This window comes from Lissotriton helveticus, chromosome 5_1 (genome assembly GCF_964261635.1).
Source record: "Lissotriton helveticus chromosome 5_1, aLisHel1.1, whole genome shotgun sequence".
Classification (NCBI taxonomy): Eukaryota; Metazoa; Chordata; class Amphibia; order Caudata; family Salamandridae; genus Lissotriton; species Lissotriton helveticus.
In genome coordinates, this window is record NC_136065.1 from 1,815,950,858 (window position 1) to 1,815,967,202 (window position 16,345).

The following is a 16,345-nucleotide window of genomic DNA, read 5'->3' on the forward strand; positions in this document are numbered from 1 at the left end:
ATCTCCTCTGTCACACTTTTTAAGAAAGAAGTAAAAGCTATTCTCATGGCCAAATACACTTGACCTATTAATGTGGATCTGTAAAGTCTCTGCACCGATCTGTATTATTCTGCTCGATCCCTACGAATATGTGTTTTTCCTGTATTTTTCTGCTCGATCCCTACGACTTTGTGTTTTACCTGTATTATTGATTCACTTAACTGACTTTCTACTTGCATTACTGATTTACTTGTGCTATTATGTTCCCTCACGTACCTACCCATGACACTTACTACCTATAATCTCGATATTCCTAATGACCTGTTATTCACTCTCTTGTTGGTATTCCCTGCATTGTAAAGCGCTCTGATATCTGTAAAGATCTTGTTCGCGCTATATAAAACTTTCAAAATAAATAAATAAATGATTACTTACCAGTACACTAGAGCAAAATATTTATACAAAATTCTCCACCTTTTAGGTCGAACCTGGGCAGCGCATGCGCTGTTCTACGAGGCATGCTGTATCGAGGTAGGGACTTGAAGCTCTGCACGCTCTCTGCCCACATTTTTCATTGGCTTGTGTCATTATCCACTGTAAACTGTGGCTGTTCATTGATCAAAAGTCTTAGTAGTCCCTCCTTAGTCCTGCCTTGTCTCATTTTGTAACCTCCCATGGCGACACCCCGTTATGTGTATCGTTGCTCGGTAGGCTTTAATCACAGCCTCCGAGCACTATTTTCTCGAATAGGTTTGTCCTCCCTGCTGTTGCAGGCAGGACAGACTCTCTCCTAACTTTTTTTTTATTTTTAAAGCACGCATTTGCAATGCAATAGGTCTCACATTTGCCAGAGTTTAAGCTTATTGGCATTGTAAATGACAATGCCTTTTAGTGATCTGTTTTAAAAACAAAACATAAATAAAAGGCATTGTCATTTACAAAGCCAATAGCTCAAACTCTCATTAATGAGATATCTATTGCATTGAAAATGCTTGTTGTAAGTATGTCTGTGGAGTGGAAAGTACGAGTCTAGCGGGAGGCTCAAACATCCTGGGATTCTCGGCAAATCACCTAATGTCCCAGCGGCTAAAAATAAATGTGTCCAAGCCCGTAATGCAACTGGTGCTCATGTAAAGCGTTTTGATACCTTTGGGTCGAGTTTGCGCTATATAAAACAGCAACAACAAAAAAGAAAAGCAGTAGCCAAATCCACTACGGGGGCAGACTAATAGAAAGGGCGTCATTTCCTGACTCAACACAAAAACCTGTCTGTGTCTGGGCTGCCCACGCTCACTGAACTGCAATACAATCCAGGAAGCCACGGTCTCATCACAGCTGTTCTGACTGGCTGCCAGCAGACGATCAGCCTGGTTCCAACACGGGGCACCATTCCGCTGGTTTGAAAGCGTGGCCAACAAGAGCGCTGTTACTTCAACAATTTGATTTCCAGACTTGAAATTAATTATAATAAGGGCCTTTTCATAAGAGCTGTTTAATTGCAATCAAAACAGCGAATTGTATTGGAGCATTTATACAGTGCGTCATACCCCTGACAAGAATGCGAGGCACTCAGATTTTCGCTGGATCCTGGATTCTATTTTGGAGGTGAGGTTGGGTGTTGGATGTGGTAAGACCTATGTGGGAGATGATGGATGAAGTGCACGAGGTTCGAAGGTATGCTCTGCTCCATACATTATGTGGCTTATCGCTTCACATATGAATGAACCGCTGTGGAGAGTGTGAGCAATACGCCTTGCTGAGTAACCAGATTTTATGTCCTTGTCTACACCTTGAGTTTACAATACCGGGAACAGGCATGTGTTATAAGTCTTTCAGAAATGAAGGTCACTGTTAATACCCCTTATTCACAATTGAATTGAACTCCAGAATGTTGCTGCCTGAACAGAGGATGATACACCAGGTTGAGGCTGTTGGCGGTACATCTGTGTATAGGACAAACTGCCCACAACTAACTCATCTGGGGGAAACCATCTTGGAACGGTCTGCAGGATACGGCTGCTGTGCACATCTTTTCACAGTCTCTGGGAAGCAGAGATCTCCAGAAAAAGGCAAATTTGCAATTGGAATGTGCACGCTTGTCATGGACTATAAACAATGTTCACAGGACTACGTATCAGCAGACTTAATTTTCTTATTCATACACTTTCTGGTCACTATTAGATCTGGGAGGAGTCCTCACCACTCAGCCCGGAAAGTTTACAGTTTCACAGCTGCACACTGTTTTTGATTCCAGTCTCTCCCTCATTCTGATGTCAGAAGCAGTGCTTAATTTGTTTAAAAAAAAAAAGTAACTAAATAAAAACAAGTGCCAGATTCTAGTTTTTCTCTTAAGCATGGGGCCTGTGCAATCGAAGTTAGGGGTGGTGAATACAAAGACTTCATAGTCTTGCTTCCACCTCATGTCTCTTTAATCCGCCACCAAACACTCCCTTTCACTCTTGCAGGTTCTTTTCCCTCCCTGCATTCTCCCTTTATCACTATTTTAAGTCTCTTTCCCCCTTTCATATCTTTCCCTCTTCCTCTGAATCGAAGTCTGGTGAGTAAAAATAAGTGCTAGTCCCCAAGAATGAGTGCCGCCCCCCCCCCCCCCCAAATGAGTGCCGGTAGGCCCTTGCAACTACTGGCTCAAATTAAGCACTGGTCAGAAGATTATTCTGTTTGGTTTTCCCAGCATCCTAATATTGGTAAAGCCTTGAAGTCAGATGCAATGAAGTCCATCAGAGCAGGCTGGTGCAACGCAAGACTTTGGAGAGGAAAATTTAGGACAAGAGCTTAGGAAAACTACTGGAAGTAATCACATCATTAGCTTAAGCTGGATCACATGCCAGCAACCTACTTTGACAGGCCGGAGTGTTTAAAGGAATTCAGAAACAAGGACGCCCCTGTCGCAGTGTTGTAACAACCCTGGCAGAGCCAGTGATTGCCCGTGGCATCACTTGCCCCAGTATGTACTGTATACAAGCCAATGGGGATCCGCACCCAGCCACCAGGGAGCATGGCTTTACTCATGACTGTGCTGAGATGCATAGTGGTACCAGATACCTCTTAAGATAAACAACCACCTTGTTTTTTTTTTTTTTTTAGTATTTTGGTAAATTTTAAATAGAGACCCTCTCTTGCCCCGTTGAACTGCTGAGCCATGTTTATTCAATGCAACCCCTTGTCTGTCCAACGTTGGCTAACAGAATCACTATTGGATCACACCAGAGGGGCCCTGGATATGGATTAGGGAAGAAGTCACGAGTCTTCTGCATGGTGAAGCCAAGCCAGACCAGCTGTGAAAACAGTGCTGGATTAATTAGTTCACATCAAAGTGGTCCACCTCAGCTGGATAGTGGAGGCCTCAAATCTCGGCACTGAAGAACGGGGGCCCTTTCTCCTGCGACTTCGGTGTATTTTTAAAGGTAGAACTAGAGTGTACAAGAGTAAAAGTATTAACACTGACCATAAAACTCATTGTGTACGCCTTAAAGCTGCGCTGCAGCCTCCCCGAGAGTCGAGTTTACTTAAGGCACTGCCCATGGGTTTTACTGCGGCGTATTTCAGCAGTTTAGTGGTCGGCCATTTTAACACTTGAATCCATTAGCACTTCCAAATGGATGCTGCCTTCCCCCAACCCGCCGGCCGCTAGTTGACTTGCAGCTGTCGGCCCTTTGAAGGGAGGGGTCGTTCCGCGTGACGGCCAGAGACCCACCCCACCCCGCTCGGACGAGAAGGAGGCAGTTTGAAGTTTTCCAGGCTCTGTTCCACTCTCTGGCTCGAAGAGCATTCCTGCAGCCTCCCAGGCCTTATGTTCTGCCGCAGGAAAAGCCCTTCCTTTCACAGCTGAGGTCTCTAATGAGTTCAGCAGGCCTCTCTACCTCGGACTTCTCTTGCACAGTCTCCATTTCAAAAGCCAGATACCTCCCCCACAGAGGGCTCCTTGCTTTCTTGGAAGACAAATATATCACCCAACTCGCTTTAAAGTCGTGTTTAAAACAATATCATCTGGAGTCATACATTCTCTATTCTAGCAAATATATTGTTTTAGCATTGTTATGGTCATCTAAGCTACTGGCACTCATTTTATCGATGTCAGCATGATGAAAGGCGGAGCCGTCCCTAGTGGGAGGCAGAGATGAAATTAGCACAAATGGTACTTGTACATGTTTAGCACCTGCGCCGTTAAGAGCGGAGTGCCAATGGTTTTCGCTAGTGGGAACTGCCCGTAATAAAAGGAAAATAGAACAGTGGGGTGTGCGTGGGTCTCTCTCACTGCCTCCAGGCGTTATTCACTTATAACTGACATGTAGACTTATTTACTGCTTCCAATAGTGTCCTATGCTGAGACTCTTTCAAGACACCCTGGTGTGCAATGCTTTCAAGACACCGTGGCGTGCACTGCGGATGAGTGCATATTAATAGAGGGTGATGGGTGCAGTGCAAGTAGAGCTCCCATAACAGTTATAGTTAATAGTACACATACAACCACCGTTTGAGAGCCAAATGCACTGCAATATTTGGTTTTAGATGGCTTTACTTGCAATTGGCATTTGAGATCATCTATGCTTACATCTGCCTGCCTGGCTCGGCATATTTTGAGTCTAAGCTCCTTTGACTCGCATTCCTCCATATGTATTTGTTTTTGTGTGGCACAAATTAGATCCACAAAATATAGGGTGACACGAGTGCTTGGCCCAGCACAACTAACGCATACATGAAACATAACAGTCCGAAAGCAGAATATTTCAAAAACGTAAGCTATAGATACATGATACAACAGTTTCTGGGAAAGTACGAGAGCATTGTAGCGGTTAGTTGTAAGTTGGTAACTTCATGCAGTGCAGCATCTGAAATACACCGAAGAGACGATAAGTGAGATGTGTTCAGAGAGGAGTACATACCTCGATTCTGTGGCACAGGTTCAGATATTTTAATGCTCTTCTAGAAGATAAAAAAGTAGGGCCATGCTTAAATCATGGTGGATAAAACATTTCAGATCTTTGATGAATTTACAGAGAAAGATTGTTGTGGTGTAGATTTTTTCTACCGAGCATTCTCCTTTAGTGTATTTGTTTTGCTTGATTTGGGGATCTCTTTGGTGATACACATCTCTGTATTAAACTATAGGTTTTACACTATGACAATTAACACTAAATGCAGAGCATACAGAATGCTTTGGGAAGGGGGGGTCTACATATAGCAGGTGTATGCTAGGAATGCTCGTTTTGATTTCTTAATTTTCCCCCAACACTATTATTAATGTTATTTAATACAGATGCCTCATCCATGCATTCATTCCTGGGTAAGACAGTGTGGGCAGGATTTGGAACTAACGAGATGTCACTCTACACTAAAATATACTTTGCTCCAGCCACTGCATTCTATATTTTTTTAAGCTGTAACCACAATAGTTAAATCAATTTCTTTGACAAACATTTTTCCAGTACTAAAATCTACTGTGGAGCTTCAAGTCTGTAAATGTTAGGATACAGAAACGTATTATATTTATGAGTGGATGATATTTTAGTACATTTGACCTGGTTATGCAGCGCAAAATAAATCCCTCAGGTAGCATACTAGCACATTAGTAATAGCCTCAAATAAATTTCAAAGCACATCTTTGTTTTTAATGGATCATGACTGTCAGCCTACTTCCAGCAGATACGAAATAACTTGTTGCACAATAGGAAACAATGATTTCCTTTTCCCACTTCAAGGGAAGCTCTGACTTCAACTGTGTTTTCAGAGGAAAGTTGGTGGTTGGATACTGTTAGGAATGAAATACAAATTTGCAGCCATGGTGTCAAAAAAGAGTACACGAGAACATTTGGAAATGTAGCAGAATGTTTCTGAATGTGTCTTATTTTTTTCCTTGCCCAAATTGGCCCAAAAATGACTTACAAAAAAAATGAGGAAGCCTTCCACTCAAACATAGAGGCAGGCTGCCATTGGCAAGTGACTGAAAAGCCCTCTTTACTTGGGCCAAGCAGTTTTGCATGTAAAACATTGTACAGCCAAGAAATTCAGTTCGTAAATATTTTGAGGTGTTGCAGGCTACTTTATAAGAGGGGACATGAGGGTGTCAGGTGCACAAGCCATATCGATATTAAATATAGGTTACTGGGGCCTTTTAACAACTTTATTCTAAACCCTCTAGGCTTTGCCCACGGCTCCCAAAAATCATGCACTCAACTACCACAGTAGAAACCAAAACGGACTATGGAAAGAACTGTAGTTGCCAACTAATCGAGTTGATTGGTCAGTTGAAAGGTTTTTTGGCCACTGGAGAATCCCAAGCTTTCATTGATACAGTGGATTAATGCACATCTAAAAATCTTACAATGTAAAGAATGCCAATATCGCCAAATAAAACCCCAACAGTCATTGGCTGGGATAGGTACAAACCTCATAGCTTTACTAATATTGGAAAGGCAAAATAATTTGAGTGGGGAAGTTTTCTTGTGTGTCTCCTGCAATGGAATTCCTGCTATGAAATTTCTAAACAGGGGCCACCAACTGTGCAAATATTTTTACCAAAATTCAGAAATCTTGAATGTAAGTTGGCAATATAAACAAGGTTGGGCCCATACACTGCCTTCTGGGATGGAACGTTCGTGCTTTTTTTTAAGTTGGCATGTGATATAAATGTTTTTAAGATACTAATGTTGCCAGATGTATATTTAGTGGGATTATAAAAGAGTGCTCTGTTTTGCAGTTCAAACTTATAATTGTGAGTGTCCTCTAGCAATAAGGCTGATTAGTTCCAAACTCTTACAACTAAGATGACACCACACGAATCCTGGAACACAAAAACAAAACATTTTTTGAAAGCACTGTTAGATCTTAAAGTAGCCAAGGACATTCCAACAGGTGCATTACATTTATTAGGAGGTGGTAATATGCTGCAACCTTATTTACAGTACCAGGTGTGGAAATGCCAATATGGAGTTTTGTACATTAGCTTTCAGGGCGATGCATGATCAGTTTAGATCCAGAATGTGTGTCATGATAAAGGATCGTAAGACCATCAACGCTTCCGTAAGATCACGAGGGAGTGGCGATAAAGCTATACACATACAAAATCTAAAGAGGCCCACCTTGAAAGTGCCCTTCTACCAGATACAAAGATCAACAAATACCTAGCCTTTTCTTAACAGACGCCTACATCCTAGTAGCCTAGATCTTATAAGTTAAAATGGAAATGTGATACTATACAGAGCATTGACAATCTATCCTTAAAACCGGTGTTGGGGCAGTGATAATAGGGTGTGCACTCTCAGTAAACATATGCAGCTGTGTTCTGAAACACATTCTCATCTAGCAGTATAAACCTTCAGAAACAGAATGAGGCACCAGGGGATATTATGGGATTTTCTCTTTCAAACCCATGCTTACAAACGATGAGCCTTAAAATCGTTGAATATTTTCACTGTCATTCGTGTCAAATCATTTGTACAAACCCAAATCCCTGCCAAATTTGGCATAAATGCAGTCTCAGCAATTCCGAAAGCAGTCCTACAAGTAAGCTCCTGACAGACTGTGGGACAACTATAGAAAGTGACACTATAGGTTTATTTACTCTTGAACTTGGAAAGTTGGGCTGGAGGCTAAATTATCAACTACAGAAGTAAGAAACAATGACTCTGATCTAGCTTCCTCATTTGACTACATTTTGTGATCGTAGGGAAATCCTTTATCTATGTGCCACCTTCCACTCTGCCAAATTAAGGAGTGCCTTTTAAAACAAATGACTGACTACCAGTACTGAGAATTAAAAAATAAATACTTAAAATTGTAGGAGACAACAGACTCTTACTTTACCTGTGTTGTTACATAGGGTAATTAACCGAGCACGGCATGTGTGTGGAAATCTAATTTCCAGGCATGAGTAACACGGTGCATACCTTCCTTGGGCTATGTGTGAATAACTGAATTCTTCACTGGGACAAACTGAATATCAGCATGTCTCCAGAACAGACTGGACGTCTTGATTTGAATTAATTCTGATGTATTCACCACAGTGAAAGGCCATCCACTAAAACATTCTGCAATTAGATGCACGCTAAGCTGCAGCAGGGCATTTCAAAACTCAGACGATCGAGATTCATTTTATTAATTGATTATAGTGCAAATAGCACAACTAATTTTCTGCACTGCCCTATGATAGCGGAGGATTCGTGCAACTGTCAGAAGAGGATTGTGGGGTGGTGGTAACATTAAAACATATATAACTCAAACCCAGCTCTCCCTATTTATTCAGTAAAATGGCTTCATTTTAGTTTCCCCCGGTTTAGAACATTTTCCCCAAGTCCAACAATGCACATCATTCGGGAAAATCCCACAGCCCTCCCAGCATCCTCCTCGTCCTGGTTTCCAAATATTAGCATGCATGTATATTATTTATTAGCAGTGAATTGTTTAAAAAGCAAAGCAACGAGCACATCAACCTGACCCTTACAAATGCTGCATGTATGAATTGCACGAAATACCCTTCCCCCAACTCTAGTATTTTTTTTTAAAAAACACACCACCCCTCAGCAGGACATCGATCCCGCCAAGCACACTTCTAGATCGATCTAAAACACTGCCGTACATTAAAAAAAAACTAAGCTTCAGTGGGGGTGGAGGCAGCTGTGAGGCAGTGCCGCCTCCTTTCACATACAACAGACTCGAGAAGTTAAAATCACAACTCTGCTCTCACAGCCATAAAGCCTCTTTTGTTAGTTTTCTGCAGTCTCCCCTAACCCCCCTGTTTACTTTGGCAAGAATCTGCAGGACTTGTAAATGTGACACTTCAAATGGAAGGGGGGAGGGGCAATTCCACATGCAGCCCAACAGGCACTCTACCTCTGTGAATTACAAGTTTTACAAGCACTCAAGACTTTGGGGAAATAACAAGAGAGTAGGCAGGGGATGCACAGGGCTCAGCAGACCACAACCATTTACCAATAAAATATAAAAGCAGCCATACCAGCCACTGAGCTCTAGGAGGGCAGAAACAAAGTTTAGAAATTCTGAACCGAAAGGAAGTACACAAACCGAGGCACTTCTTTTCTGCATGGTCCGTGTGTTAGCCCCTTTCTTTGCATAAACACTACTAAACGAGAATGGACAGCTTCCCTGTTTATTCCCAACTGCAAGAGCAGCTTTTTACATCCTAATCTGCTCATATATTTCCTGATAATTACTGGGGGTACCAAAATTATAAGCAAGTGCTGCAATTTCACGTTTTATCACTGATCGGGGAGATCAGGGGGGGGGGGCAATAATAAAATATAGAACAATATGAAAACCCTTTACAGACCTATACTCCTCGCCCCCTCAAAATATATGAATAAATGACCTCATGCTGGGCATCTGCATACATGGTTTATGCCATGGCATAACTTTAGTAGGGCAGGAGAGCAGAATTGGCATGAGAATAATAGTGTTTACTGTCTCACAGATTGCTGAAGCAATTCTCCTAATCGTCACAAGGCACCTTCAGTGTGACTTCATTTAATGAGAAAATGTAACCCCTGGCATCCTGGTTTGGGTTAAATGTATATATTTTTAAAACCTATACACTTGAAAAAACGTCACTGGCGGACTCACCTCGTGAATCATGGCCCTTTCCCGGTCCACACTTTATAATGTATATATATATATATATATATATATCTATATATATATACACACACATATATATACATACATTATAAAATCCCACACAAAACCTGTTGGTACGGCCAGATCCTTTTCACTTCCAACCAAATAACCACAGTGCAGGAGCTCTAATGAATCAGTGTGTTTATTTCAAAAACTATTTGTTGTCAGTTTGTGAAATAAACACGCTGATTCATTTGAGCCGCAGCACTGTGGTTATTTGGTTGGAAATGAAAAGGATACAGTCGTACCAACAGGTTTTGTGTGTAATATTTGGGGTTCGCTACCCCGCCGCGTGGCTCACCTTAGAAAGTGGCTTGGGCCCAAGCAATGTTTTGCAATGGTATACAATATATATATATATATCACCAACTAATATTTACTAACACCACAGACTCAATTATTTTAAGGGTTTGAGAGCACCCTGATCACGATAATACTATTTTTAATTGCTATTAACAGGCACTGATCTGGCTGACCTAATATTTTGTAAATCCACAACAGAATTCCTTTTACAACAAAAAAGGAAGTTACATTTTCCCTTTAAATATGGATCCAACCAAAAGGCAAGGATAACTAATTCCCACAATTAGATTCCCATTCCCGTGTATTTACTGGTCAACAATAATGCCTAAATATTATACATGAACACATGTATATCTCTCCAATAAAGGGGAGTTGTCATGGTAAACTAAGCCTACATTATATTGATTTGCAGATGATCTTTACTAAACAAGTGATATTTATTCGCAATAGTATACAGCAGGCAGCATGCTAAGAGTTGCCTTAAATCTAAAGAGCAATTAAATTCTTAAGAGATTCTGAGGCATTATTGGATGTAACAAATTGATATGACAAAAATAACAAGCTATTAATGGTTCTGAAACAATTGTGGGGGATAGCCTTGTATTAACTAAGAATACACTTTGGATTGCATTTTAGACATTTCGAAATATTTACTTATTTTAAGGTGGTGTGCCCATACATGAGTCACATGTTTGCAAATGGATTCAGGAAACTACCCACTCAGCCCTGTTATACTATAAGAAATGATGCAAGCATACCGCTCCTTAAAGATGCATATCGGCCATCTCCTAGGAACTAAGCATTACAAAATGGCTAAACAAACTGTACGTATCCCATTACTTGCACTTTTTCCAATTAACTGAAAATCTCCTGAACTTAGAGTCAAGTTATAAGCGCAGTGCTCGTCAGCCAAGTCACAAAACACCAACAATTCTACATTTTGATCACCTTGTAGTTATAGCTGGGAAATTGATGTGTGTTCTGCTAATAATCTGGGTAACAATTGCTTGTGGATGCATTCTAATGCCAAACCTGGACTAAGAGTCAGACTAGACTCACTGAACTGTGACTTTATCGTTATTTGTTTAACCTTAGCTAAACTATCAAATAGTTCTAAGATCTGAGGATTTTTACACTAAATAGAAATTTAGCAATAAAATATATGATAGCTCATCAAGTCATACCTGTGCTGCACAAATAGACTGCCATGTTTAAAGAATCACCTGGTCAAAACAATCTATTATTTATTGGGGTACAAAGAAGAAAAGCAAAATCTAAGGCCTCCGAAGCAAGATTGATTTTCTAAATCAACACTACTATACCAAAAGCCTGCTTTTGCTTAGGGCCCAGAAACCTGATTATATAGATGTTCTAGAATATTCCATATGGGAAGCATGATTCCATGTGGTGTGCAATAAGAATGGGAATGGGGGACATACAAGGTCTGGTTACAGGAACCCTGGTGTCAAACGACTCTCCTTTTACGTTCCACTGTAAAATGATCAATTGTAAGCCATGGACCTCCTAGAAAACCAAAAGGTTAGTGCATTCTAGTGGATCACACTCCAATGAAAGTAATCCCACCATGCACGTAAATGTGATGCAAGGCGTCAGTTCCTAATTAGAGATCTAAAATTAGCTAACAGCAGAAAAACAAAGTCTGGCTACAAGCCTCCAGTACACAATACTGTAACAAAGTAATATTTAGTCCCCAAAAATTAATAATTTGAAAAAAATTCTACAGCACATAAAGTACCCAAAAATAACAAACTGACTTTTTCTTTTAAAAAACACGTTTTAATTTATTTTGGATAAAAACAATATAGAAACATTCTATTGCTCGTTGAATATTGGCATAATCTGGCTGTTCATAAGGCAACATACAAAACCTCGTTAAGAATGAGGAACGCCTATTATCTACAAAACCAGCTCAGGGAAGTTTTCTACCATTTACCAGGCAAGTGTAAACCAGGTTCCTTTTACAGTCCACTCCCCTTAACTGTTTGAGGTTTCTAAAATGAAAAGGACTTACTCCAGCACAAGCTCTCATGGTTTAACATTTACCCTCAGTATGTAGATTTAAGAATTTAAAGCACTTCTGTAAAAATGTCAATAGTGAGCCTCAAACATTTTTTATGCAAAATAAAGTCAGAAGAGTTTGGCAGAACAGAAAAGGTGTACATTTATTGCTGGCTTTTGCACGGCGCTAAAATGGAAAACGATTTTATACCACCAATGAAGGGAATGGAACGGTAATGTTGCCATTTTTTTACATTAAAACTTGCAACTGAAATTGAGACCAAGTATCCCACATTGGCTTTGTAGCCATAAGAAAATGATGTAACAAATATATTCCATTTCTGCCACGTGCAAATTATTAAACATCGATACTGACACTGAGAAAGCTGTTGTGTACATCTAATCTTCATCTGGATTGGTTTTGCTTTAAAAACATGCATTAAAAAAGAAAGTATTAAAAACTGAGTTGCATGTGACAGAATTTCTAGGATAATAGTTCTTGAAAAGATAATCACAAGCCATCTTTTACACAAAAAAGTACATGTTTTGAACTAATAGTTCCCTGGTCTGATGAAACGCTCGTCCCACTGGTTCCTTCAAAGCAAATGACTAAAAAAAACATGGAGTGAAAATGAAGGGCTCTGTTATAGGCAATTGTTGCCTACGTCTTTTCAGCCAAAAAACACGTAGAATAACACATTGTGACTTATAAGCTAGTTCTCAATTAAACGCTCTGCAACTTTGCCCATCAGTCTAACAAGGCACCATGTTGGGGCTCATGAGCCAAAATTTGGAAAATGGAACCCACAAAGTGATTGTATGGGGCAGGCAAATTCCCACTCCTTTACGTCCTTACTTGTTTTTGTTGTTTTAAATAGAAATATATAATTACATTTACAAATGCTATGTACAAGTTTAATTACACTACCGAGTCACATTCACTTAAAACCCAAAGCCCTTCGAGGTGGGAAAATACTTTGGTGGTATATTGTGTTGTGAAAATGTCGAATATCTTTGCCAACAAAATGGCCGACTGTAAGTGGAGAAAATGCGGGAGTTCGAAGCGGAGCCACTAATTGGTGGAAATGGGAAAAGGCTGGACATTTCACTGTCAATCACGCGACACAGAAAGCGTCGACACCAAAATGCGTCAACGCCCACGTTTTGACTTTTAACGTGAGAAAAATGACGTCGCAGCATCCATCTTTTCCTAGCGCTTGGCATGTTCCCTCATCTAGGAGCAAGAGTTTAGGTTTCGGTCAGACAGTGGTCTCCCCGTGCCGGCCGTTAGATAGTCGTGTGTAAAACTTCCGCCATGAGTGGAGGGTCTTGCCTGACCAGATCCAGAAGCCCGATGTGATACCCACGATGAGGGTCATTAGATACTTTATCATGTACACTGTGAAGTCGGGCCCAAGCCGCGGCGTGTACTGCAGCGGGCAGGGGATGGCAAGGCTCTTGCAGTGCTGGCTCACCCAGCTGCGCTCCCAGTGTTCGCGAAAGGCCTGCTCGTAGAAGTAGCAAGCGATGACGATGGTGGCTGGCACGGTGTAGAGCACGCTGAAGACGCCTATGCGCACCATCAGCCGCTCCAGCTTCTCCGTCTTGGAGCCGTCGTGCTTCATGATGGTGCGGATGCGGAATAGTGACACGAAGCCGGCCAGAAGGAAAGACGTGCCCACGAAGAGGTAGACGAAGAGCGGCGCCAGCACGAAGCCGCGCAGCGGGTCCAGGCCGCTCAGGCCTACGGCGCAGACGCCGCTCAGCCGGTCGCCGTCCAGCTGGCCCAGCGCCAGCACTGTGATGGTCTTGACGGCGGGCACGGCCCAGGCGGCCAGGTGGAAGTACTGCGAGTGCGCCTCGATAGCCTCGTGACCCCACTTCATGCCGGCTGCCAGGAACCAGGTGAGTGAGAGGATGACCCACCAGATGGACGAAGCCATGCTGAAGAAGTACAGCATCATGAAGAGGATGGTGCAGCCCTCCTTCTTGGTGCCTTGCACAACGGTGCGGTATCCGTCGTCAGTGAAGCGGTCGTTGCAGGCCACTCGGTCGCCCAGAACGTAGCCCGCGATGTAGGCCACGGAGACCATGGTGTAGCAGCCTGACAGGAAGATTATGGGCCGCTCTGGGTAGCGGAAGCGTTGCATGTCCACCAGGTAAGTGGCCACGGTAAAAAAGGTGGAGGCGCAGCAGAGGACAGACCACACCAGGATCCAGAGGCGGGCGAACCGCGTCTCTTCTGCTGTGAAGAAGAGGGAGCCGTCGGGCCGGTCAGGTTCGCAAGGAGCGGCGCAGTCCTTCTCGCCCAGAAAGCGGTAGTTGAGGTACGTGGGCACCTTGAGCACCCGCGGGCAGTGGAAGGGTCGCTCGGGCGTGGCGTACCGTGGAGGCTGCGGACTAGGCCTTTCTCCGCGGTGGTGTGGCGGCGGGGTGGTGAGAAAACCCGGGCTGCCGCCTCCTCCGCCCGGCAGGGGCCCTCCGCCGTCCTCGCTGTGGTTCTGCCCCACGCAGATCTGCTCTGCCCCATGCCGAGGAAAGTTCTCGCAGCGCAGGCGCTCGGGCCATTGAAAGCCGAATTTGTTCATGAGCGCCTCGCAGCCCTGGCGGGCTCTTTCGCAAATAGAGCGGCAGGGTGGGATGGCCTGCTCCAGGACCGTGCACACCGGTGCATACATCGAGCACAGAAAGAACTTCAGTTCGGGCGAACACTGCACCTTTACCAACGGGTAGAACTGATGCACCTCAAGGCCCGCGTCCTCCTGGTTCGTGTGTCCCAAGAGATTGGGCATGATTGTCTGGTTGTAAGCAATGTCCGTGCATAGTGGAATGGAGATGGGCTGGCAGAAGCCATGGTCCGGGACCGAGATTCCCTTCTCGCCATGTAGCTGGGCTTGGCCGAACAACAGGAGCAAGGAGAGAACGGGCAAGAGCAGCCAGCGCCCCTGTAACGACATGGCTGGCTTCGGGAATCGGTGCAGGCTCAGGAACTGTGTATGCAAGATCAGGGTCCCGGGGCTCTGTGAACTCTCACCACTCAGTCCTGCAGACAGAAATCAGTTTTTATCGTACGAATCCAATGGGCACAGTCCTGTTGTATCCCTGCGATATTCAGCTGATGACATTCGAGACTTTAAAAGGTTTTGAATAGCTTCACACTGCGGCGATCAGTCCCGGGACATTACTACTTCTCCATATGGAGAGCGTATAGTGGGAGTCAATCTGTTGCATTTCTCTTTGCCTGCAGTCTTAATTATAGACTCCCCGCCAGTACTCTGGGGCGTCTGTCTTGAACTGCGAAATCCATACAGGGAAGTCTGGTTTACGTGCCTGTGCTCCCCCCGCAGCCACTCGGCGGAATGGGAACTGTAGGATCGATGTCACCGGAGTCTCTTTAGGTGGCAAGTATCTGCAGGTTTTTTTCAATGTGTTGCTCTCTTGAAACAGTTCTTGAGTCGCTTAGAAGTTAAATTCCTTCAGTTACTTGTAGATCCTCGGTTTCCTGTCGTTAGTCCTTCATTTGAGACACCCCATCTGGCCTTGGGATCGCACAGTGCCCACACAACGCCTTTCTGCTGTCTTCACCCGTGCAGCAGTCTGCAGAAAGTTTTTCTTGCCGGGTTAGTTGAAATGGTGCGCTACTCCGACGAGCAACAGTTGTGTTCGTGTCCACAGTGCATTGCGGACGCCAAGGCTTGTGATCGTACCCAGTGTAGAGACGGACTCCCGGGTGAGGGGGTTGGATCTCGTCCCGTGTGCAGAATCCTAGGGTCGGGAGTGCGTGTGGCCTCCGGTTGAGTCGTTTTATTCCGTGCGGCCCTCCACCCCTTTCTGATTAGCGCGTTCGGCTGTAGGGAGTGCTGTCCCGGTTGACGATCTCTCCCACCCGGGACTCTCCCTTCTTCCTTGGTCGCTTTGCAGAATCTTGGCTCTTCTCCTTTGTGTTTCACATGCCTCAACTCCTCCTCCCACAAAGCCTGTTTCAAGGCGGCCCTTCTCTTTAGTCCCGGGACAGTATGCTTGCTATTCCTTTTCCTAGCACAGGGGCCGCCTTGAAACTTCTTGTTCTCCTTCCCAAAAATCTGCCAACCACCAATTGCATTCAAACCCCCACGACTTCCCCCTCCCCTTCTGGCTCTGATTGGGCGTCCACCGTATAATGAGATCAGAAACCAGATGCTTGAAAAGACCACCCCCAACCACGCTGCCAAAGAATAACTTAAGCGAAGTTTCTCAACGCACCGATCGGATTTTTGTCTCCCTCAAAGTATTTACCAAGCATTTTTTTTAATCATACATACGGCCATTACATTAAAATTATTCTTCTAGTGCTATCATTGAAAATAAGAGCAAATTCACTTGCACAGGAACTTTCACGAGCCCCCTCAGCCCT

The 16,345-nt window shown here is 43.6% G+C and overlaps 1 protein-coding gene across 1 annotated transcript; it reads right to left on the reverse strand.

Moving 5' to 3' along the window:
• Positions 1-11,708: 11,708 nt before the first annotated feature.
• FZD2 (frizzled class receptor 2) lies at positions 11,709-15,950 on the reverse strand. Its single transcript, XM_078645161.1, has one exon. It carries the CDS (start codon positions 14,907-14,909, stop codon positions 13,212-13,214), a length of 1,698 nt encoding a protein of 565 aa, XP_078501287.1. The 5' UTR covers positions 14,910-15,950; the 3' UTR covers positions 11,709-13,211.
• Between the last annotated feature and the right edge of the window lie 395 nt (positions 15,951-16,345).

Excerpts from the sequence above, each read along its gene's own strand:
- FZD2 (XM_078645161.1), bottom strand. The coding sequence starts at position 14,909 with ATGTCGTTACAGGGGCGCTGGCTGCTCTTGCCCGTTCTCTCCTTGCTC.